The sequence below is a fragment of the Coptis chinensis genome, chromosome 3 (assembly GCF_015680905.1).
Source record: "Coptis chinensis isolate HL-2020 chromosome 3, ASM1568090v1, whole genome shotgun sequence".
Lineage (NCBI taxonomy): Eukaryota > Viridiplantae > Streptophyta > Magnoliopsida > Ranunculales > Ranunculaceae > Coptis > Coptis chinensis.
In genome coordinates, this window is record NC_141458.1 from 90,406,429 (window position 1) to 90,432,349 (window position 25,921).

Below are 25,921 nucleotides of genomic sequence, written 5' to 3' on the forward strand. Positions count from 1 at the left end.
CTGTCATTTCTCCACCTGCAAATCAGGGAGTTTTCAATTGTGTTCATTTTTCCAAAACAACACAGCCACCACAAGTTGAGATTAGACAACCAGAGGATCATCCTGAGAATGTGGTGGAATGTATTCAACCTACTAAAAGTACTGGGCAACCTCCATTTCAAATCTATACAACAAACAACTTTGATTTGTTGAATGATGAGGAGTCGGTGCCTGAAACACAAAGTCAAGTAGCAAATGAAGTGCATACAGTTTGTGGTAGGTGGTCAGATGATATGGTGGAATCTGAGGAAGATGACCTTTGTCCACAACAGCAACAACCCAAAACCAAGAGAGGGAGGCCTAAAGGAAGTAAACAAGGTTCAAGGGCACCCAGTGCTCCACCTCTTGCAACCAGATCACAAGTTCGGATGCAAGACCCTAACTTATTTGTTCCCTAATGAAGATCATTTTTTGGAACATAAGAGGTGTGAGAAAGGATTCAGTAGTAACAAGATTAAGGGAGATGGTACAAGCTCACCATCCTGAATTGGTCTGCATAGTTGAACCTAAGGTCAGACCAAATCTTGTTAACATAGCGCGACTTGGTTTAAATAATTATGATTGTCAATGTATTCACAATGATATTCATGATAGAGTAGGTAATATATGGATCATTTTTAGATTAGATGTTAAACTGTCACTGACATATTTATCTCAGCAACAAGTTACTGTTTCGGTGAATGGAAATTTAGTTACAGTGGTACATGCATCTTGCTTCTCTGTATATTGAAGAAGTCTATGGAATGAGCTCAATGCAATGGCATGTAATGTGCCCTGGGTGATTCTAGGTGACTTCAACTGTGTTCTGAGATATGAAGAAAAGAGAGGGGGCAAGCCACCTTTAAGAACTACAATGCAAGATTTCTGGAACACTGTCAATAATTGCAACCTCATGGAAGCAAACTATATGGGAGTGAAACTCACTTGGTCCAACAATCAGAAAGCCTCTCGAAGAATTTTCAGTAAGTTGGATCGAGCTTTTGTAAATAATGCATGGCTTATGAAGTACAATGGCTGGAGATATAAAGTAGAAGGTAGATTTGGATCAGATCATGCTCCTTTAGTCTCCACTGATATTTAGGTCCCCAAGCTGAAAAACATTCCGTTTAAATTCAACAAGATTTGGATCACACATCCAACTTTCATGGATTTGGTTAAGGATAGCTGGAATCAAGAGGTCATCGGTGGGCCCATGGTGATTGTTATGAAAAAGCTTCAGAGATTGAAACTGGAGCTAAAAACTTGAAACAAGGAAGTTTTTGGCCATGTCAATAGTCTCGTTGCTAAGGCTACAGCAGAATTAACTACTATGCAGCTGCAAATAGGTGAAGAAGTGATTTTGGAGGAACTTTGTGATAGTTTGTACCATAAAGAGCAAGCTGTGCAAAAAGCTCTAGAACTAAAAGCAGAGATTTGACACTAGAAATCAAGACTGAAGTGGAGGACTCAAGGGGCCAGAAACATAACATTTTTTCATGCAACCTACAAGTTCAGGCAAGGGAAATCGCTTCTAGCTAAAATTCAAAAAGAAGATGATACTATTATTACAGACAATGAAACTCTTAAGGATTATATTATTGAGCATTTCAAGTAGAAATTCAAAGAGTCTGTTGTAATAGCAAATGACCAGATCCTGGACTTCATTCCTGAAGCAGTAACTGAAGAAGACAACAACATGTTACTTACTATTCCAGGAATTATTGAGATTGAAAGGGCCATTTTTGCTATAGATGTGGACAACTCACCTAGGCCAGACAGCTTTCAAGGCCATTTTTTCCACTCTTGCTGGCATATTGTAAGGAGGGACTTCTATGAAGCAGTGAATCTTTCTTTAGAGATTGCAACATACCTGAGGGCATGAACTCAAACTTTATAGCCTTGATTCCCAAAGATAATGAAGCAAAAAAGATCAAGCAGTACAGACTTATATGTATGGCAAATTTCTTCATCAAAATTTTATCTAAGGTCATGCAGCTTAGATTGAAGACTATCATTGAGAAGTTGGTAAGTAAAGAACAAAGCAGGTTCATTACTGGAAGAAGTGCACAAGCTAACATTGGTTTAGCATATGAGATGGTAAATGAGCTGAATACGAAGAGATATGCAGGAAATGTGGCACTCTAGATAGACATTGCTCAAGCTTATGATACTATGAGCTGGCAGTATTTGGAAAGAGTTCTTTTGAGATTTAGTTTTGGAACAAGATGGATTGCTTAGGTTATGAAGATCATTATGTCGGCCAAACTTTCAGTTCTTATCAATGGTGGCCCATGTGGATTTTTTAGTGTGGGGAGAGGACTTCATCAAGGTGACCCGCTTGCTCCACTCCTTTTTGCTCTTGCTGAGGACCCTCTTAGTAGAGCACTAAATTGGTGTAGGACTAATGGCCTCATAAAGCCTATGGTTGTTGTTAGAGGATGTCCTGGACCAAGCCATTTGCTCTTTGTAGATGACATTATCATTTTCTCAAAGGGTGACATGAGGAGCCTAAGATGCATTAATGATTTGCTCCATAGGTATGCCATGATTTCAGGGCAATTTGTGAACAAAGACAGGTGTAAGCTGTTTATGGGGGGCATACCTTATGGGAGACAGGAACTCATTCAAGAAGAGCTAGGAATTGGTATTGGCTGGCTACCTGAACGATATCTAGGTGTACCTCTCATCAAGGGGAGAGTAACTAGAGAAGCAGTTGCCCCACTAATTGACAAAATCAAGAGAAAAATTACTGCTTGGAAAAGGAAATGCCTCTCCTTTCAAGGTAGAATTGTCATGGTGAACTCTGTCTTATGTAGTATCCCAATCTACAACATGGTTGTTTATAAATGGCCAATCAGTGCCATTAAAGAAGCAGAGAAGATCATTAGAAACTTCTTGTGGTAAGGAGATCCTAATGAGAAAAAATCAACTACTGTGAACTGGAACAAGGTGTGTACACCGCTAAATGAAGGGGGCTTGGGCATCAAGAGACTAAGAGATACAAATCTAGCAATGCTTATGAAGATGGCTTGGAGTATTCTTAATGATGAGGGTGACTTTCCAGAATTCATGAGAAGAAAATACTTCAACAAGGAAGGAGAAACTATTGCTTTTCACAAACCAAGTACCATATGGTCTGGGATCAAATTGGCACTAGCTGAAGTACTGCCACGAACTCACTGGATCATAGGCAATGGCAAGAATATTGATCTTTGGAGAGATTGTTGGCTTCATGGTCAATCCTTACAACATATCATGAACTTGAGTAGTGATATTTTGAAAGGATGTACAACAACCCTTGATATGATTATGCACAATGATGAATGGAGAATCCCAGAGGAACTGCAATTTCTGTTGGATGAGCATGGGATTGACCTCCATTCCCTTTAAAAGCCCAACAGTTCAGCAGCGGATGAGAGAGTGTGGACTCCTGAGCTTAGAGGAAACTTTACTGTCAAATCTGCATTTGTCGAGATTCGGAGTACTTTAGCCACAACATGCTGGAGCAGAGTTGTGTGGAAGAATTCAATACATCCACAATTGTCAGCAATTGCATGGAAGTTGGTTCATAAGTGTGTTGCCACTCAAGAATCGGTGAAAAAGAAAAGGGTCCAATTAGCATCTAGATGTTGTGTGTGCAGATGTAATAGTGAAGATTTGGATCACTTGTTATGGAATTGTGCCTTTGCACATGGCCTTTGGAAATGGATAGCAGGAAATTCCAGGTTGAAGCAACCTTTGCATCTTTCGCCGAGGCCATCAATATGGGAACATGCCTAAGCCCTAGATTGCTAGATTTATGGCTATCTGCTATCCTTGGTGGTGCTGCCAGTCTATGGAAACATAGAAACAAATTGTTTCATGAAAATTTTCGGAGCAACCTCAGGTTCTGCAAGTCTTTCGTCACCTCACAGGTGTTAACCACTGCTTCGCTTTCAAAGAGCTTCAGCAACTTGCAAGACAAGGATGTATTAAACAACTGGGGCATTGAAGGGAAATTAAGACAGGCACCTAGAATCAAACCGTGCTAGTGGACTCTACCTGATAATGGAGTGCTCAAACTCAACACTGATGGAGCTTCTAAAGGAAATCCTAGACCTGCTGTGGGTGTCTCTTAAGGAATTCAGGTGGAAGTTTTGAATTCGTGTACTGCAGAAACATTGGTGTGACAACTAGCTATGTTTCAGAATGTATCACAATACTGGAAGGCATTGAAATAGTAGTGAGCAAAGGACATACAGCGATCTGGGTTGAGTCTGATTCTAAAGATGTTGTTGCTACCTACAACACCAAGAACATACCCTGGCAACTGAAAGCGAGATGGCAGGTACTCGAGACCAAATTAAATTTGATTTCCTTTACCAGCACGTGGCGTGAGGTTAACTTGACAGCTGATATGGTGGAAAATTATGGGACTAACTTAGTTAACAACACCACCTTTTTGTGTGAAGGAAAACCCCCATGGCTATATAAATGGGAGGTTCGCGAATAGCTCTGTCGCTAATATTAATGACGGGAAACCGCGTGGTAACTTCAATTAGAAATGTGATGGGTTTGAGACATTTATTGTCGTCGTTAATTATAGGACATTCAAAACCGTTGCAAATCTCCTTTCTAGGGAACTACATATTTTCAAATCTAAAACGTACCCACCCGTCGTAAATTTGCGTCCTAAATTTAGGACACACATTTCCGTGATATATTGTTGTTGGGAAGTCATTTAACGACACTATGTCCCGTCGTATTTGTTTAAATTTATGTTTTTTTAATAATTAATTTTTTTTTGTAGAACCTACTTTTCCCTGACATCAATACTAAATATTGCCTAATTCTCATTCTCATATCATAAAATCAATTACACAAACAACATACTAAAACAACACATTTCAAAAATTGATATATTATACATTGGTTTTCCAAAATTTACAATGTTTTTGAGTGGTTGATTGCCAATAAATAACTAGGCTTTTAAAGTACACAAGCCATAATAAGAACATAATGGAAAACCACCTCCACTATTGGATATGCTCATATCGCTGAAGCTATTCTACTTGAACCCATTGACTGCATAAACGAAAATCCTCCCTTATCGCCTCTACTCTTATCAATCTGCAAACCATTCAAGAAACCAACATAAGAGGACTGGTTGACTAACAATAAAAAAAGACTATGAGAAGAGTGGATATACATAAAAAATTACGTTTTAAAATGCTTAAGTGGTGAGGCAATACATGCAGAAAGTATTTTCTATATCTTCTATCAGTAACTGACAGAATAATACTTCTATTATGACATTTTATTATATAACATTGTACTATATTTCAGACACATGTCAGGCATTTTCCAATAGATGTAAGGACACTCTTCAGTAATGGATCAACAATATAACATTATAATATGATCAAGTACGGCATTGAGAGGTGAGGCAAGTGGAGCAGTATCATACTGAATGTCTCAATATATATTAACAAGCTTGTAAGGACAACTTCATTTCCTTTTTTGTTGCTTGTCTTTTCTGTTAATTGGTTTATTGTCAGTCAAATTAATACTAGAGGAGGTCAAAAAAAAATTACAATTTCTGGCATCTTTCACACATAACCTTTAGCATAAAACACAGATCAAGCATTGGGGTTGTACTAAGTACAAACAGAGAGAAGATAAAATCAATAGAGTTCACTAACTATAATGGACAGGAAGCTAACCTGATCCAGAACATTTCCATGTGTATCTTGGATAAGGGGACGGTAATCTCCAAGGAAAAACCTACACAAAATATGAAAAGGGATTATAGCATACGGTAATCTCAAAGTTAAAACTGATATATGCATACTACTCATGCACCAACTAAACATAAAATTTAATTTTAAAAAGTGAAGTTAAGAAATATTTTATCAAGGTTCAAGAAGTGAACCTACTCAATCACTCAATCTGGTCATGTCAATCCTATTGTTAGTGGCAGTGAACATTAGCACGTCCCTTCTGGGGTTTTGCTCACCGACCATTGCATTAAATTGCTGGTGACGGGAAGTTATACATCACCACTTAAGCTTTGCACTTTATTGGCTCTCGTCCTCTTTTATACTATAGATTCCTTTGTATTGGATAGGTAATTGCTTAGAAAAGTCAGCTCTGTCTTCTGCCTGGAAAGTAGGCTTCTTACGCGTTCTTTCCGTAGTAAGTGAAACCTCATATAGTTGAATTTTGAACTTAACTCTAGTCTGACTTATCGAAAATAGGATGCGAACTAATTCTGATCTGAAAAGCCCGACGAAACAGAGTAAGATTTTATATTCGAGGATCGGCTTAGCTTTAGACCCGTCCGATCAGATCCTGGCTTAGCTGACTTACTATAGAGTAGTGCACTTCTGTTCTTATCTTAGCAGACTTCTAGAAAGTTGAAAGCAGAGATTCACTTTATTCCTAAATCGTAAAAGATGAGTGATATATGTCTAACTAAACTACAAAGAGGAGTTATGAACCACACAACCAAATATTCAGCAGTTAGTGAGGTCGTGCTGAACACTATCCTAAATCCAATGGCTTTCCGAGATCAACAGCCTAGCGACAAACTGCGTTGAACTAGGACCAACAGGTTGTCAATTACTATTGTATTGAACTAGTTTGTTAGGACCTAAACATTTAGATAACTTCACGAGTCCAAAAAATTAAATTACGAAAACATATAGCTAGACTTTAGCCTTGTACAAACTCACTTATGTGTATTTATTAAATGATTTAGCAACTCCTATAAATTTAGTAGACAACGTCGGCACCTTCATCCATGCCTTGATTGGTAGTGCCTTAAACATCTTTAACAAACAAATAAACCATCAAGAACACATGCTCAAAGGAAAGATTTTTGCGTCATTCTATAGTAAATATGTGTTGTGTGTGTGGCAATAAGAGAGACTATGACACTGCCAAGCTAATCAGATCATATGCAACTATCAGAAATATATTGATGCTAATAATGGCCCATCAAACAAATGTAGATCTCAACCAAGCCAAAAAAAAAAAGTTCAAAGTTCTATATCAAAAGGTCATAAATGTAAACAGAACATAACTAAGCTTATTTAAATGACTTGTGGCTCTAAATAACTACAAAATTCAAGCACTTTTTCTTTTTCTTTTTCTTTTTTCTCCAATGTACACAATATAACGGAAAGGCGATAACCGAGTTAGGATTATGGTTCCTATTGTCAGAGTAGATCTAGCTTCTAGCAAAACTACTTCTTTTAACAAATCAAGCTTGCACCAACAATGAAGTGCAGTCAAACAATGGACGTTTACCACCATTAATCAGTAGATCATATAAACCCAAAAATGATGAAAGAATAGTAAAAGTTCAGAACTTTAACGATATTCTAATTTAGACAATGATAATTAACTAAAAATGAGATAAAATAACCTTTAAGATATGCAAATCGATTGAAGCAACTAGTTTCATTCTCATTGTTTCAATAAGGGGAGCTATAGTATCACCCAACTCTGCACAAATCACATTGTTTCAACTTTTAAAACTAGAGAAGCATTTCCACTGGATTAGATATCTCTATTGTTTAAACTATTACTGTTTGAGATTTTGGTGAAATTCACCAAAATCAAGAGCAATATGTAGGCTACAGTGAATAAAAAGCTCAATGCAAATAAGCCATAACAAAAATAAAAAGTGAAAGAAAGAAATATACCTCAGGCCATAGAAGCCTATCTATCTCTATGAATAATTCAGCCGCATACACCTCTTTGCTTGGTTAGTTTCAAGCGACAGGAATCCATTTGTGTACCAGATCGTAGGTTCTAGGGTATGTTGGGTAGGCTACTTACCATCCAAACTATAATCCTCAAGTCCTTCTAAACTTTAGGAAGCAACTAGTTTCAGTCTCATTCTTGGTCCTGCAAGGCTGGAACCCACCAAATTAGTCTTAAAGCATAATTAGATCCTTGGTATCATGCCCCATTACTTGTGCAACAGGATCATGATCCATATCCAACCATAGTGCTTGAGGGAGTATTAACTGCAATTTCCTTTATACGTACGTACCTATATAATGAATAAGAACGTGTACATTCAACAACAACATCAAAACCATTATCAAATAAATCGTATCTAGTAAAAGTCTCACCATTTTGTCACTATATTATTAAGGAGAGATGAAATGCCACCATATTATTAAGGGTGGACGACACTATTACATATAAACTTTAAAAATGAGAAACAAGAAACAAGTAGAGCTAGTACACATATGGCACAATACCAATTATGTACACTGAGAAATCAATATTACGGATCAACCATAGAAACCAAGTGAACATGCATAATCTAATAATCTTAATTAAAATTTAAGTCCAGCACTGTGTACATAGAAAGTAGAACAAGCAACCTTGAGAGTCTTCTAGAGATTGAACGAGCAGCCCAAGCATAGGCAAACAAGAATGTAAAAAACCCAAGAATGTGTACTAGTGTCACACAAATGGATTCAATCCACAAATTAGATCCTTACCTGGGATTCAATCCACAACAGGGTGTCGTTATTAAGCAATTCTGGTGTAGTGTTCATAGAAACTTACCCGTTCAAACTTGGGAGTCTGCGAAGAGAGAGTTAGTTGAGATTGGTTGTGAATGAGCAACAAAGACCAAGTAAGTAATAAAAATGTAATATATCGAAGAAAAGCTTGATTCAGAAATAAAGTTCTACTAAGCAACAAACCTTAAGGATACTAATCACAATTCACAAACACCATGTGCATTCCCTGAAAATTGAAGGTTACACTAGAAAACAAATAAAAGGTATTGGAAATGACAAAATCAGGACATGCATATAATTATAGTGGTGTGGATTTGACCTTGTAATAAACATACCAAGCTAATTCTAGATTAGATCCATGGGATGGTGTCCTTTATAAGAATTTTTCAATCACTTTAATCAATATGAGAGGTTAGACGATCTAATACAATGTAAGTTAATACAATAAAGAAATTTCATAATACAAAGATAAGAAACAGGACTTGGAGTGTTACCTTGTTATCAAAGAAAATTCCCTAGTTCTCATAGTCCAACCTCCATCATCCAAAGATAAGAAACAAGACTTGGTGTGTTTCATCATCCATTACATTTTAGTAGCTAACAATTATAAAATGCACACAATAACCAAAGAAACAAAATCAACAACAACAAGAATTCCCATCATGAAGCTATAACTTGTTTAATGGTATAAATGGGTATGGAATACATACTTGCACCCCAAAATAGCAAGTATAATCTGGAAACTAATTCAAAACACTGCCCCAACAGATGACAAGGTACGAACTAAAGGTATACACATGGTTTCTCGCTGCAGAAATGAAGAAGAGAACATCAGCTACATGCTCTAGGAATGTAACTATGCTACAGAATTGTGGCAGTGGCTATTCGACTTCTTGAAAGTTCAACCAGTTCTCTCTCTGCATGGTATAATCAATGCCTTTAAACTTCTCAACCCCATTCGGTAGCAGCTATGGAAGTTAGCAGCAACAAGCCTAATGTCCCAAATATGGAAGTCAAGAAATCGATGCTAGTTTGATGACAAGGTGATGAACAAAAACAACATCAAGAAGCAAGTCATTAAAGAACTAAAATTTGTAGGGAAGATTGCAAATGGGTTCATGTTCAACACAGTTGATGACTTGAGTATACTCCACTCACTAAATATCAAAGGTAGAGCACAACCCTCAAACAACATCAAAGAAGTCAGCTGGATACCGCCAGACCATGGTTATGTGAGAGCTATCTTGATGGATCATCCGTTGAAACCCGGGACTTGAGGTGTGAAGAATAATTTTTCGAGACCACAATGCTCAAGTGATAGGAGTGACTTCCCTAGGCTAGTAATTTTCATAGGATACGAGATCTAGATTCAAACTTTCAACCAGTAGGCTAGTAACTTCAAATTCGTGTTCTATGAACCGATATACAAAAGAGGGGAATACATTCAACTTAATACAAAAGCATCGGTATCAAACAACTTCTGGAAATCAGCAAATTAAAAGTACCTTCTCGGTGGCTTAGCTTTCATGCCCATGATAGCCAGAGACTTCTGCAGTAAACTTTTGAAGATAAAACTTGTAGCCTTTATTTCGATAATATATAAATTTCTAGGACCATATGGAAACCATTAAGTCATCCCCTTGTCCCTTTCTCTTTTCTTTGTGATCCTCACGGAACACAAACAATTCTATAGTCAACTATTTAACTCGGGAAAGGGATTGCACATCCCTATTTAATTATAGGTTTTCCTAATAGAGTAATAACAATAATTTTCCTAATATTTTTTTAATATTGTATGTAAAACATATATAAGGATTTAGTTATAATACATTTACATCAAGTCTAACCTAGATAAAGATTTAAAATGTATTGGCAAAGTTAAAACATTGAAAGTTTGAGTCAAGTACGCAATAACCACATGCATAAAAAGTGAAAACATACATGAGAAGAACCAGGAGCAGGTGAGAAATGCGCGACCCTTGCCCAGATGTTGACATCTTCTTGCATCTTTTGGTATAACAACTTCAGGTTTTCAACCTCTCCCATAAGAGCTGATTCTATTTCGTTCTACTTTTTGAGTTGATACTTTGCAGGGGCTGAGCATCAAGTCCCCTTTTAGTAATCCTGCTACCCATACCACGCACACGACACTTAGAATCACGACCATAGACATGTGCAACATGGTTAGGATCCAAATCTAACAAAGTGCTAGAGGGGTCATTTGCAGCAATTTCCTTTATGCTTTCCTATAAAAAGAAAACAACTTTTTATTAACTTAAAAATTTTACCACTTATTAAGATTCTTACCACTTCAACGCAATGTTTTTCAATGGGGCAAGTGCCGTTGTCATTGGTATGTAAAGCCACATACAAGACTGTTCTAGTAATAGGCCGGAGTGTTAGGATTCATTTCTTTCTTAAATATTAGAAGAAAAAATCTATGTTATATACACAATATGAGGTTTTTGTTTTCATTGGGTACCGCTTTCCACGTCTGGAATACAATTGAAGCATGGGCACGACTGATTTCACCAAGGGAAGTAGAGAATTCTGCATATTTGCCTCCAATAGGTCTTCCATCTTCATCAAATAGAACACATTTCTTTTCAACAATTACTATAACAAAGAAAAAAATACCTTAGAAAAAAAATACACATATCATATAATTTCCATTAAGTAAACAATACATTAATTACCATCATCACCATGCTCACTTTGTCCAGATCCATCCCCACCCTCTGAATATTGAGATTTGGAAGACGTACATTATGCTGAAATCTTACACAAAACATCAATGACTAACTTGAAAGGGGGGAAAAAATAGATGATAAAAATATACTTAAAAATACTCATAACATGTACACTTTCATCTATTAAACCTTCAACCATTCCATACAAACATGAAATTGCACCCAGAAAAATAAGTCCACACAAAAAAAAACTAGTACAAACTAGTACATACAAAGAGGAGCTGCATTTAAACAAGGAATGCGACACATGAAGTACAAACAAACAAATGGACCATAATAAAAATGATGTTGTCCTTTCGAACATCCATTTATTCTATCTCTTGTTCATACCCAATCACAACATAAAACTGTTTGCTTGAATTCGATATAATCCAACTCAAGAATCAAGTTTACAACACCATAATAAGTTATGTCCCCATCAATATAGTTCTTATCTTTTGCACTTGCTCTAAAGTTTGTCATTCATAATAACCCCGCTGTTTTGTGTTGTCTTAGAAATTTCAGACTTTGTTGTGCAAAATGTATACCTATTTATGCTATACTGATTATATGGCATAGCTTTGAAAGACAGGCCTTCGGCAAGCCTTTTCAAAATGGACATCTCGTCCTTTTCTAACTGGTGGGATGAAAATGCATAATGTTAGAATTCTTGTAGAACCTAAATGACAGAAAATACGAGAGAGCTATATAAATTACTAAAGAAGAATATATAACTCATACGAACTTGTTATCTAAGCCATGGAATGTAATGAACACTTCATGTATGTTTCAACATATACAAAAACATTACAACATAAGAATCACACAAAGATAGCTTTTTAGCAAATAACCAAACCAAATTTTAACAAATGAAAATAATTTCTACAACGCAAAACTAGTTTACAACTAAAAACTGAACAAGATTAATTAATAATAACATATGTCACCAGTAACAACTAAGATCTAGCAACCCTAAAACAGCCAACACCAAATAATTCAATATCAATCAAATTAACATAACCCAAATACCAAAAAGTAGATGAATATTTTATACCCATCAAAGAAAAATCGAAATAACAAATACCCATGATAGATTCAGCGAACCCCATTGAATCCATAGTAATAAAACAATAATAAATGAAAAAGAATGAAAAAAGAAAGAAACTTTACCTCAATTTGGAAAAGGAACTTTGATTTGATCCAAGTTTCAGATACCCATTTCAGTTTAGTGAACAATACATCAATTTAACAAACAAAAATAAGACGAAAATACACAAACTTGAAGCTTTAAAATCATTAACTAATTAAATTTTATGTTTTGAAGAGAGAGAGAGAGCTTACAATTTCACTGAAGCTCACAAGCTCTTGCTTTGTGCTCCTTGTGTTCCTTGCAGAAGCTCTGAACGGTTTGTTAGAAGTCACCTTTTTTTTTAGTGTTTCCACTAGTGTTTCTCTCACTTTCCACTAGTGTATTTGGGCTGTGTTAGTGAAAATAATGAGCACGAGAATGGTAAAAAATGAGTGCAATAGTGAAAAGGCAGTGAGAACGAGAATGAAAAGCTAGCCCACCACCTAAGCGACGAGTTCCGAACTACCTGTACCGTCGTGTATTTACTACACCAAAATCCGTCCCCTATTTTAGGTTAGGTTAGTATACGACGACCTTATGCCATATACGACGGTTTTTGCCGTCCTAAATTAAGGACGGTCATGACAGTCCTAAACTAGTGTCGTTTTTCAGCAATTCTGGTGTAGTGTACATTTTTTTCTTTTTCTTTTTGTCATTAATACAATTCCAACCCACTTAGCAAAAAAAAAAAAAAAAAAAAAAAAAAACCCCCGTCAAACAATCTTTCTCCCCCAAATTGCCTACATCAGTAAGGTTAAACGAAATATAGCATTTACAATTATATTTTATTCCCATATCCCAAAGATTATTTCCATTTTGTGTGAAGGTATTATATACACCAATATCTTTTTCATAGAAGTTATAAATAAAGAAAAGGATCTCCATTCTAGGAACCCTCATTCTATCGCCATTCTAGTATCTCATTCTAGTGTTCAATTAGTAGAAATTTTACTTTGCAGTTTTAGTTCATTTAATTAGTGAGGAAGAGTGCTCTAAAGTGTGTAATTTTCTGAAGATCAACGTCAAAGCAATAAATGCGGTTTCAATGTTCATTATATCTTTTGTCTTTAATTATTTTTTCATGTTAATTAATAGTATGGAGGGCTAATTAAGCTTACCCCATGGTGGAAAGTGAAAGCTCTCCATGAAATTCTTGTTATTTTGTTTATGTCATTTTTGTTAAAATCTCCACTATATGTGATTTTCATGAAATCCAATGATATCTCTTTTTAATTGATTTTTACATTAAAGTTAAATGTGCATGGTTTCTATCACCGTGGAAAATACAAGCTATTGTTAGTTTTTTTTTTTTTTTGTTAAGAATCTTTTAGACACAACTTTATTAGTTATTAAGGGGTTTTGGGGATATTTTGTACTTCTTACTGTGGACATTGAATGCCCAAAAATTTCTAATTTGAAGTCAAAGAGAATAGATGATTGAATTTAATATTGAGATATTTTATTATGTTTTTAAAGCTACATTTTCCACTAATTCTAAAACTAGCATTTAAGATTTAGTGAATCGGAGAAATTAACAAGAAGTATAAAAATGAAATACAAGAATTGTTGGTGAGTTAGTAACTTTCTTCTAAGGGTCTTGATAAATTGATATTTGAAAATTAATTGCTTTAGTTAGTCATTATTTCCTTACAAGTTATTTTTAATTTTAGATTAGATAAGAAATTAGAAATTCTGAACAATTGTTTTAATATTAATTACCAAGTTAGCTATTGGTTATGAAATCTCTTCTTTCTCGTTTATTCACTTCAAGATGAAGATCGATACTTCGCATACCGCTATTCTAATAATATTTTATTGATTATCTTACAGTTTTTTAGATTTTTATTGATTGAACAGTTCTAGACGAAAAGAATTCGTCTAAATCAGCCCAACTCTCAAATGATGAGGGTTTCGTTATTTGAGGGGTGGGCCATCCCAGCCCGGCCCATTTAACACCCCTAATCATAGCACATATGCCATAAGTATCGTTAAACGAATAAAACATTGTCATTATAGGCCAAAAACTAACCCTATCAGAGACCAACCGATCCAACCATCCATATAGAATATGCATTCAAAAGAAGCAGATACCCCATACGTCCAGGTTGCACATACAATTCTTAAAATAAATGTTCTTGATATGTTGTGTCAAAATATAAGGTGGTTCGAAAGCAATGACTCGTCATAATAGATCTAACATGGCGGCACTATGAAAAGTCGAACAAAATTTTGGTCAAATATGCAGCTTCAAACACTGGGACACCAGGCCCGGCTCTAAGAATTCGGGGGCCCAAGGTGAGCTCAAAAAAGGAGGCCTAAAAAGTTGTAAAAATCCATTGTAGCATTGAGTTTAGATTGGGCTTGACCGTTGCTCTAAATAATCGGCACGGGCTGGGCTTGGAGAACATGTATATTTAAGTGTTTAGTGGCTTGGGGGGGACAGTTCGAGTTTCCACAACAAATTTTGTTTGTAAATTCAGTGAAGAGTATACAACACACGCCCCTATTAGCTTTATGAACTATGAAAATAATGGTACTCTTGTATTATCAATTGATTACTTGGGCAGCGCAGGGCTATATACAAAACTACAAATTTGCTATTCATAAGGGGTTTGTGATACAATTTGTAGCCCGCTTGACCTCCAAATCCTTTGTATATATATGCTTAATTTTGGATATCAAATAAAATTTTTTCATTCACAAAATAAAAACAAAAAACAAAAAATGACAAATGACAAATTTGTGTTAAATACTTTGCCTTTTTTCTCCTTTGGGCTTAAATACTTGTTTTAAGTATTTAAATTATAAACAAGTATTATTGTTGGTCAGTATTTCTATTGGGGCTTAATGAGCTGATAGCTATGTTTAAGTATTGCTATTGGGTTTAAGATGGCTGATAGCAAATAAGTTTGTGGACTATTCTCTTTTGGTGAAAAAATTCGCTCCTAGGCGCTTAGGAGAGAAAAGTTTCTTGAGCACTCATCCACCACACATGCATCTACCATCTTTTGACAATGAGGATGATTATATGAACTCCACATTAATTATAGTGACTCCAATGTTACTCCACTCCTAAAAGTACACTTGCAAGATGAATTGAGGGCTAATTTTTTGTGGAGATATACATCACATGACGAAGCACACCCGACAAAAAATCAGCTCAATTAAATATGTTTAACCTTGTCAAAAATTGTCATGAAATTAAAAAAACTTGAGTCGTTGGATAATTGTACATCTTCAAACAAACTAATGTTTTGTGAGGATCTCTATTATGTGGAAAACATCTCCACCAAAAATCAGCTTCTATTGTAGTTAGTGGTGGAATAATTTTGGAGTCACGTCAAGTGGAGTTCATATAACTATCCCTTTTAACAATTGATTAGCTCTAGTTAATTTAAATATAACCAAATATTTATTTTATTTATCTTCAAATTAAATCATTCCATTTTTTTCTCCACAAATCTCTCCTTGTGTTTCCATAAAAAACAATATATCTACAATGAAAACCTTATTTAAAAAAAAAAAAAAAAAAAAAAAAAAAATCATAATTTTGAAAGAAACATAAATGTAATTACAAATTGCAACTTTATTACAACCCAAAATACATATGATAATAGCCAATAAAAAATAAAATTGAGAAATTCGCGATGTAATTGAATGAACGTAAACCCCTTGAAATGTCTGCAATACAAAATTAAATAAAATTTTGGAAATCTTTTATTTTTTAATTGAAAATAATATTTTTTTTTATTTTTTTTGCTGAAAATAAAGAAATGAAAAATTTGTAGAGAAAAAAATGGAATGATTTGGAGAAAGAATAAAATAAATATTTGGTTATATTTAAATTAACTAGAGTTACTCTATAGTTAAAAAGATAGTAGATGAGTACTTAAGAGACTTTACGATCATGAGCGCCTATAAGCGAATTTTTTTTTTACCATTTTTTTTTTTCTTTTACTGTTCAACAAAGAATCCAACATTGATGCATATCTGCATTCTCACCCACTACAACGTTCGGCCATAAACATGGGCTATGAGCTTAAGTTAACAAAATTCTCGGCCAACGCATTTGTTCAGCTTTTGTACCGCCATTCTAATTTTCTTAAGCCATGTAAATGGTCTTGCTCTTTTCGTGGGCTGATGTGCCATTGCTATTTTTGTCCTTGCAGATGTAATAATGAGTTTTCCAAGTGTTCTATTTCGTACTCAAAACGAACTAATGAAATCCCATTTCCTACAAAAAAAAAATACAAAAACAATGCGGTACCTAGTTTCTCAAAGAAATCCATAATGACAATTGCAAGTCATTTCAATTTTCAAAGGCGCACAGTCAAACATTCTTTGCACCAAAAACAAAAAAAAAACTCAGACTGGGTCCAGCAAGGCGATCTTTTGGGTCTATTTCTATTTGCACTAGTATTACATCATCTGATTCTACGGATCCAGTCCAGTTGTTAGTTATTGCTACCCACTACACCATAACAGGATATTTGTAGCACGCACATTTTTTGCTTTGTAACACTTTTTTACTGTTGGTAAGTTGCCAATACTATCTAAACATTGGGAATGTGGTCTTGTGTTACTTTAAATCGGATGAATTTCAAGAATTAATTTATAATACTTTTAACCGTGTGATAAGTGTTACAATTCCAAAAAACAAAAGCAAATTCAAAATTTCGTGAAAGAGAGAAACCAAAAAAAAATCACACTCGGTGAAACAGAATTTAGGTGGATAGCTCGAACTGAGTTCTTCATACCTGTTTTTAAAAACGAGATGATCGGTATGTTCAAATTCTTGAATTCTTTTGTTATGGTTTTTATTTTTGTGCGTTTCTTTTCAATTTTCTTCTTCATTTTTTTGGATTATCTAGTTAGGGCATGACTGGATTTCGATTTGAGAACATTTCCAATTTTTTCAGCAAATTTGGTAAGGGATTTGTGAATTGTCGATTTTTTTTGTTGGTTTGTTGATAACAGTTCCTCATTTCTGTCCACGCTCTATAAATACAAGAGACTGTTCAAGTTGTTTCATCATATCTTCACAATGGTGAAAACGGAAATGGAAACAAGGTTGTTGTTTCTGGTGTTAATAATAGTGTGAGCTTTTTTGGTTTGAAACCACAGTTATTTGTTGACACACCAAAAACTAGTGATGTTGTTCAGTTTTAAAAGACTATTTTTGCTGCTAAAGAACTGAAACATGATATTCATTCTAAAAGGAAAGTTGTTCATGAACTTCCTCTTATTTTTTCTGCTGACCTTAAGCTTGATTCTTCTGTTTTCATTGTTTCTGATTCCTCTGATGAATCTTCTGCATCTTTGTAAGTTTCATTTCTATCACTTGTCAGATCTTGTTGTTTTTCATGTTTTTGTCTCAAATCATGTTAGTATGTTAGTTTTCGAATGAAATTTAACTGGATCTTTGAGTTTTGATGTTAATGTGGTTGAATCTTCATGTTTGTATGGTAGATCATTGTTATATTGCTTCTGATGATAGTATAAATGTGTTTTATGGTTAATAATCATGATTAAGCTCTCTATATTTGCTAAATAACGTAAATAGTTTTGATCTAAATTAGAATCTTGCTGAAAATTTTCTAATTTTCACCCTTTGCAAATCTTGTTTGATCTCTTTTTTGAACAAAAAGGGTTCGAAAATTGTTGAATTTAGTAATTACTTTGTTGGCCTCACCGTTCTCTTTTATTATATTTTTCTTGTTGAATTAAAGGTCTCATATCTATCTTTTTTCAAGTGTTGATGTGCTTGTGCTTGGTGATGCCCCTTGTATATGTTTTTGTGTTTTATTTGTATGCCCTTTGTTTTAGCTGGGTATGGTTTATTCTCAACCTTAATTTAGGATGCTCAGCTTCAGTCCTATATATGGCCATATTAATATGTTCACATTCTATGAATAGTGTTGTTTTACTGATAAAAAACAAAGTTAATCAAGTTTTGTATTCATCTTAATAAGGTCTAGGATGGAGAAGACAGTCAAAAGGATCGACAATAGGGTGTTTTGTAGTGTTTGCATCTAGATGCCTTAGTGGTGCATTAAATTACTTGTAATGGTTACAAGTATTTGTCCATTGCAAATATGGTTTTCCATTGCTCCCCCCTCCCAAACTAATACTCAAGTATTGATTTGCACTTTTACTTCTAGTATGGCTAGTGTAGATCGGCAGTTTCGTGCTTATTCTCTTAGGCATGTGAGTAATTTGATTTCATCACAGTATGCCACACTATTTTATACATGAGGCAGCCTTACTATTCTGAATAGTTTTTTTTTCTCAGTATATCATTTTAGACCACACAAATATAAGAATATGCATTGGCTTTGTGTTAGATATGATTTTTTTTTTTTAAGACTATCTTTACCAAAAAAAAAAAGATATGATATTTTGAATATGTTGCAATTTATGCATGAAATAACTTCTTTGTTTATTCTTCTATATAAACTTTAGTATGCTTAAATATTTTATACTCTTGTTTGTGGGATTGAAATATATGCATACACTACACCATAACAGGATATTTGTAACACTGCCCTTTTTAGCTTTCTAACACTTCTTTACCGTTGCTAACCTCCCTGTACACTTTATAACCGTTAGATAGATGGTTAAGTGTTACTTTAATTCCAATTTATTTTCTAAATTACTTTGTAACACTTTAATTGGACCAAAGCGTGTGATAAGGGTTACAAATTCTAAAACCGAACAAATTGGAAATTTGGGGAGGGAAAAGAAAAAAAAATCATGCTCATCTAATAATTCCTCCAAAATTAAAGCCCAAATCTTTCTCAATATCGTTGGTTAGTAAGTATCATTCACCTTCACTCTCCTTTGAATTTTCCACTATCTCTGAGCTCTCTCTTTCATCCTCTTTCAATTTCTTTGGTTTCAATTCCCTTTCTAGAGTTTCTTCCGCTTAGTTTCGACTCAAAGGTGCATTTTTTATGATTATCTTTTGTTTGTTTGCTTGCTTGAATTTCAGTTGACACTGCTTGCTTGATACTGTATCGATTTTAATTGAAATTAGGTTTATTTTGTCTATTCAATTTATTGAAATGTTCACTTAAGATGATGATTTGCTTTAGGTTCTTGGCTTTTTATTGATGGATGGCATTTCATTTCTAGTTGTTGCAACTCTGGGGTTATTTTTATTGATCTTGTTTTGTTCTATTCACTAACGCTCATCTCTCTTACACTCTCTATCTCTCTATCCAGGAACAAACAGCTTCGCTGAATTTTTCTATGCATTTTATCATATTTTATTGCTGAATATATAGTAAATGCATGTAATATGGTGAATGTAACTGTTTTTAGTGTGCAAAGAGATTGTTATTGCCTTTTGACCTCTATACCCCCATTAAATTCATGTATAAAAAACTACATTCACAATTTGTACTAGCAATTAGGGGTCACAGCTGTTGAATGCTTGTGTGTTTTGTACTCTAAATGCTTCATTTCCAGAATTTTCGTATCTAAATGTATATCCTTTTATCGTATCCAAATGTATACCCTTTTATCGTCTTTTATCGTATCCAAATGTATATCATGTTCTTAGTAATATAGGATTATAAGGGAGAGGTTGGGCCGTGAAGTGTTATAAGAGAAAATTCAAGCTAATGAGTGTTCAGTTTGATCATTTTTCGATGGACAAAGGAGTGGTATAGCAAGATTTTAAATTGCGCATGACTTGAGACTATATGCTTCATGCTTGGACTATTTGGCACAAATGGCCAGGATGTCCTTTAATTGCAATGACTTGCACAACATTAAATTTAAAACACATGTATGGTAACTCACAATTAATCAGTTCTTGGAAGAAATTATAGAAACACAGTATACATGACTTTTGCGAGTGTACAACTGTAATTTATAGTAGTTCAAGTAATGTAGATGGAGCAATATCGTAGAAGTTATTAACATTGATCAGGAACATGAGCTGGAAGTGTAAGCTCTTTAAAAACTTATGAAAACTTACATTTTGTGTATTACAGTCTTAACACCTTTGAGTTTGAATTGGTTGGGAAAAAGTTCAATTTAGCGTAAACTAGTGCGCATTTGTTCCTGAAATATATCCTTGTTCATTTCTATGATTTATATTCAAGGGAAGCATGTATAACGTGGTGATATATCGTTATCACAAAGTTGGATTTGACCCCTCAAATCAACTCCTACCCAAAGTGGTCGGTTTCTCAGTCTTTATTCACACATCTTTCTCCCTCTATCATTGCTCCTAGAACTTCAAATTGGTTCAATGAAAGAGGATTTTAGAGTGCAAGTCAATGTTTGGACTTAGGATAATTGATCACCCCAAATATGCATTTTATTACCCGTATATTGCTACATTACAACCCTTCTTATACTTAACGAAAAAATAACTCACAGCTTTTATTGTTTTGTTTCAAGTTATGGAGTATTTCAGACCACTTATCATAAAAGCTGCGTCTTAACACCAAAAAGAGTCTTAACCGCGTTTAGTATGAAGACCAGAAGCTGCTATGGAAATGTGTTGAAAAAATCAAAGTCAACGGTCAAAGTCAAATGTCAAAGCCCTCAACTTAAAAGACCAGAGATGGAGGCCCTTATCTCAAAATATGACATTCTCTCAAAACCTACCTTGGTCAAGAAGAAATCAAAAAAAGCAAAAGCAAAAGTGAAGTGTGAGGTGTCTAATTTGTAATAGAGAAGGGCAAATTTGTAAAAGGCAAAAGTAGGGGTATATAACCCAAAATTAAGGGAGAGAGAGAAACCATCCATTGTCTTAGGATCCAAACCATTTGGTTTGTTTAATTTCTTGTCTAGTTTTTCAATTCAAGTTTTTACTTTATTGTTTGTTTTATTTCCTTTCAATCAAAATTTGTTATTTTACTTGTTCTTATTTCAATCTTCAATCTTATTTTACTTGTTTCTATTTCAATCTTCAATCAATCTTTCTTTCAATGTTTTCAAGTCATTTCAATACCAACAACTAAAGTTTTCATGTTTTCATTAGCTTAAAACCAATATAATTTATACAAGAGTCTACCTTTCTTATTCACAACTCCCACACTCAAACTATAAACAATTTAGGATGAACCTCACTTCTAAAACAAACTCTTTTGAAGTTACCACCACTATCTTAAAACTTCAGATACCTACACATCAATATTAGCTTTACTTTTGAGCATAAATTTCTTGTTTAACAATTTAAGACTTAAGGGGATTGATATCTATCGAAGTTGGCCATTTAAGTAAGTCAGATGTACCAATGACTTTCTTTTGCATAGCCTCTAGCGAACCTAGATGCTCCCAATTTAGTACAAAGAAGTCACTGATCATTCCCTAGTATGCAGCTGAAATACAATCTGGGCACCTCTTTGTTTTTAGGAAAGGGAAAAATGAAGAGCAAGAAGACTTACAAATTGTTATTTTCACTATTGCCTTAAATTGATTTTCCATAACCAACTTGGCGGGTTTTCCAAAAGAATGTGTTATTTGTAACGCACAAACGGATAGCATAGTTTTTTGATATAGCAATTTTCACTTTTCAAGACCATTCATTCTCTATATTATAAATGTTTGATAGTGTGGTGTATCTTTCCCTTAAGTGCCTTGCATATGCTTGGTTTTTCCTTACTTATGTAGCCTATGCCCAAAGCTTTTTCCAGAAAGTAATACTTTTTGTTTTTGTTTTAAGGTAATAAAATCCATTCATTTCTACCCATGCAAAAGGGAGTGTGACCAATGCACAATTGTTGAGTGGGTTGAACACATACACAGAGCCTCATAAGTTCATGGAATCTTAGGTTAACCAATATATGCCCTTAGTGCAAAACGGGTAAGGACTACTACCTTTTGAATTTAAGTTATAGGTTGTTGATATGGTACTTAAGCCGCTATCATGTCATTTTGTTAATTGTTTGCATCATCTTATGATAACTTATTACTCACATGTTTTATTATTTAAAGCATATACAACTAAACGAAAATATACCTTCTAGTTACTTGTGTACCAATGTGGAATTACTTTGTTGCTCATAACATGCAATGAGTTTCCTATTTATAACATTTTCCTATGGACAAAAATTGGTGTCTTTAGATATTACCTCCGTCTTGCTATTAAAATTGACGGTTTCAATATTGTTGTTCTGACTTACTAAAATAAAAAGGTTACCTTCACACACGTGTTTTTACTTGGTCAACATGGTGTTTGTTCCTATTGCTTATTCTAGAATTATTATAGATGAAAGATGTTAGATGGAACCGAAGCTCGAGGGGTCAAAATATTGAAATGACCTTGGTTGAGTACTTTTTTGATGAATTTAATATCTAAGTAGGGTTTGGGGTGGATATGAAGAAATTCCCAAAAGCAATGGTTATGGCTCCAATATCACGACCGTGAATTAAGATATGTTTTTAAGTCCTTTATCATTGTTTTGAGATGTTTTTGTTTTTCTGTTAGTTACTAGTATATGGTATTGGGATGTAGAATTCTTTTGTCACACATCATACACAAACAAGCAAATAAAGTTAGTGGTGTAATTATAAGGTAGCTAGGTGTCCTTTCAAGTTAACAAGTAGTATTTTGACATTGAATTTTCAGGAAATAAATGGAATTATGGAGTTGCACTAATGAGTGTATGGTCGACTTGTTTTTTATCATTTGTAATGAGTGAAGCCATCACCTATGCCTCCCTGGTAGCTGGAAATTGAAGGAGATATTTGCACTTGGTATTGCAATTGGAAGGTACTTGGAATTAGAATTTATGACAGTGGATGTGTGGATTTTTGTACCTTTCAATCCACAAGTGATTTTCTCTTGTTTAAGACTATTGTACACTAGAAAATCTTTCAAAGTTGTTAAGTTATATGGTTCAATGAGTATCATTTTACTTTCAGCATTATGCTCATCTATGCTGTTGTTTTACTTGTAATATGTGTGAATGTGGTTCATGGATCAATAGCTAAAATTGAATGTCAAATTTTTATATTTGCTTGTATATAGAGCCAGGAAGGACAAACTTTTTCAGATTATGGAAGCCCCAAAAAATGGGGTGCGGAAGATTTTTTTTTTTTTTTTTTTTACAGTATCACCACATTAGTAACGGTTACAAAGCGTTAGAAAACCATTGCAAAAGTTTAAAGAGCGTGTTAAAACAGCTTTTGGTAAGCGTTACAAATTCAACTAAGAAAAACATTAAATAACCGTTGGTAATGTACGCACTATAATGGTTATGAATCGTTAGAAATGTTTGCAACACTTTACCCACGCTATATTCGCAACGCTTAAAAAGCGCTATGAAAAATAATGGCAACGCTTTTTTGCCGTTACTAATAGCCTGTTATGGTGTAGTGACAAGCTTGGTACCTAGATGATGGGACTTTGATCAAGGATACAAAACAGGTGGCGACAGCTTTGGGTATGATTCAGGAAGAATGTCCTTTTTATGGGTTGGTTCTTAGTGTGGCTAAAACTTAGATATTTTGGCCATCACTGGATCCACGTCGCTCTACTCTCGGTCTCTTTCCTTCATATTTTTCCCATCCTCAGCAGGTGGTCAGGTTGCTTGGAGGTGCAGTTAACACTGATGCATCTTTTGTCATGGGTCTTACTCGCAAGGGTATTGACAAGGCTATGACTTTGATGAACCCGCTTAGTCAGATTGAAGATCCACGAAAGGAGTTAAGCTCTTATAAGCTTGTATTGGGCTCTCTAAATTGGTCTTCATGATTCGTACTTGTCCACCATCCATTTTCAGAGAGGTAGCTCAAACTTTTGATCGGCATCTCCGCAGTGTTCTCTAGGCTGGGTATTGTGGTTTCTGATGGTCCTGGCTTCAATGATTTGCAGTGGCATTTATCGACACTCCCATTACATCTAGGTGGTTTAGGTATTTATCAGTGCCACTAATGTCTCTACATTTGCTTTTGTGGCATCCCGCTTTCGACTTCGAGCTTCGTAACCACATTCTTAGGAGTTGTGGTACAATGCATTTGGATGAGATTCTTGATGTTGCTAGTAGTGCATTGAGTCTCCTTTGCCACCCGAAGTTTTACCTCAATTCTTTGGTTGGGAATGCTACCGCCCCTTAAAACCACAAAATGTTTTGGCGGAAGCCGCTCTATGGTAAGATTGTTGCTAGTCTCGAGAGGGTTTGATTTATCCGGCCGGTCAAAGGGCGTTTCCACGGGATGTGTTTGGACTAGAAATTCCCCAACACGATTAGGATTGTGAGTAGTGGATGGATTGATGGAGAAGGTGAGACGTAACCTCGATGGCTACCTATGTACGCAAGTCCGAAACAGGATCAAGTCTCAACAAGATTGCTTTCGCGTAGTTCTAAAAGTGAGAGCGGACTCTTTATGGGAAAAATCCGTGATTCCACTCGACCACAAATCCCTCAAGATTTGGTTTATCTTTCCTACTTATCCGCCATCCGCCGACCGCCCAGGCGTATATGTTTTGTTAAACCTATGCTAGATGCACATGTAAACATTTGGATCTAGACCAAGTCCGAATCCTATTGGGTTAAATCCGTAATATTGGGCCGAGTCCGAAAAGTATTGGGTGAGTCCGAAAGGTGTTAAAAGTCGATTCGGAGTGGTGGGCCGGAGTCCGGAAAGGTGTTGGGTCGGATCCGGAGTGTTGGGCCAAAATCCGAAAAGGTGTTGGGCCAGATCTGGAGTGTTGGGCTTGATCTAGAAAGGTGTTGGGCCGGATCTAGAGTGTTGGGCCGGATCTGTAGTGTTGGGCCAGAATCTAGAAAGGTGTTGGGCCGGATCAAGAGTCTAGGAACACACCGAAGGTGGAGCCCAAACATGATGCTTACATTCGAAACACGCAAAAGATTTTCTACTTGCTATTCTGATGGAGGGACTTGGACAGCGTATGTCACCGGTGGAGTATCGTTCTATTCTCCGGTACCGTCTCATGATTCCCTTGTACTCTGACGGTGGTTTATGCCCTGTTTGCAAAAGAAGTAGATTGGATGCTTTCGAGGACCATGCAGCACATTTTCGACATTTTCCAGGTTTCAAATACCGACATGATCATGTCAGAGACATTTTATGTGATGCATTTTGGAAGGATGGGGTACAAGTGAATAAAGAAGCTCCTGTTAACTTTCTCACTGATCTGAATGAAGGAAGATCGACTTTTCGGCCTACGGATGTCTTGATTTACAATTAGTCTGAGGGAAAACATGCATGTGTTGATGTAACTGGAGTCTCTCCGTTGGTAGGGTTGGGGAATGGTAACTTTGAGGTGGGAGAAGTAGCTAAGAGAGTAACGACAGGGAAGATGGAGAAGCATGAAGAAGTTTGCAAGGCTAACCAGCATTGTTTCATTCCGTTTAGTTTTGACACTTTCGGTTTCTTGGAACAACAGTTTGTTGAGCTTCTCAAGAGACTTCAGAAAGTTATGGACAGTAACGTTATGACAGCTGATTCTCACGAGTTTGTTTTTAGAAGGATAGGATTTGCTATTCAGAAATGACTTGCGGTGTAGCTTATTGCACGCTTGTCCTAATTATTTG

The 25,921-nt window shown here is 35.3% G+C and overlaps 1 protein-coding gene and 1 long non-coding RNA gene across 2 annotated transcripts; both read left to right on the top strand.

Moving 5' to 3' along the window:
• Nucleotides 1-3,042: 3,042 nt before the first annotated feature.
• LOC147511556 (uncharacterized) lies at nt 3,043-3,408 on the top strand. Its single transcript, XM_086598503.1, has one exon. It carries the CDS (start codon nt 3,043-3,045, stop codon nt 3,406-3,408), a length of 366 nt encoding a protein of 121 aa, XP_086454629.1.
• A 13,170-nt stretch (nt 3,409-16,578) lies between these two features.
• Nucleotides 16,579-19,906, top strand: LOC147511557 (uncharacterized). The gene is made up of 2 exons (XR_015219433.1): nt 16,579-17,182; nt 19,626-19,906. It is a non-coding gene; the product is annotated as an uncharacterized LOC147511557 (long non-coding RNA).
• Nucleotides 19,907-25,921: the final 6,015 nt, after the last annotated feature.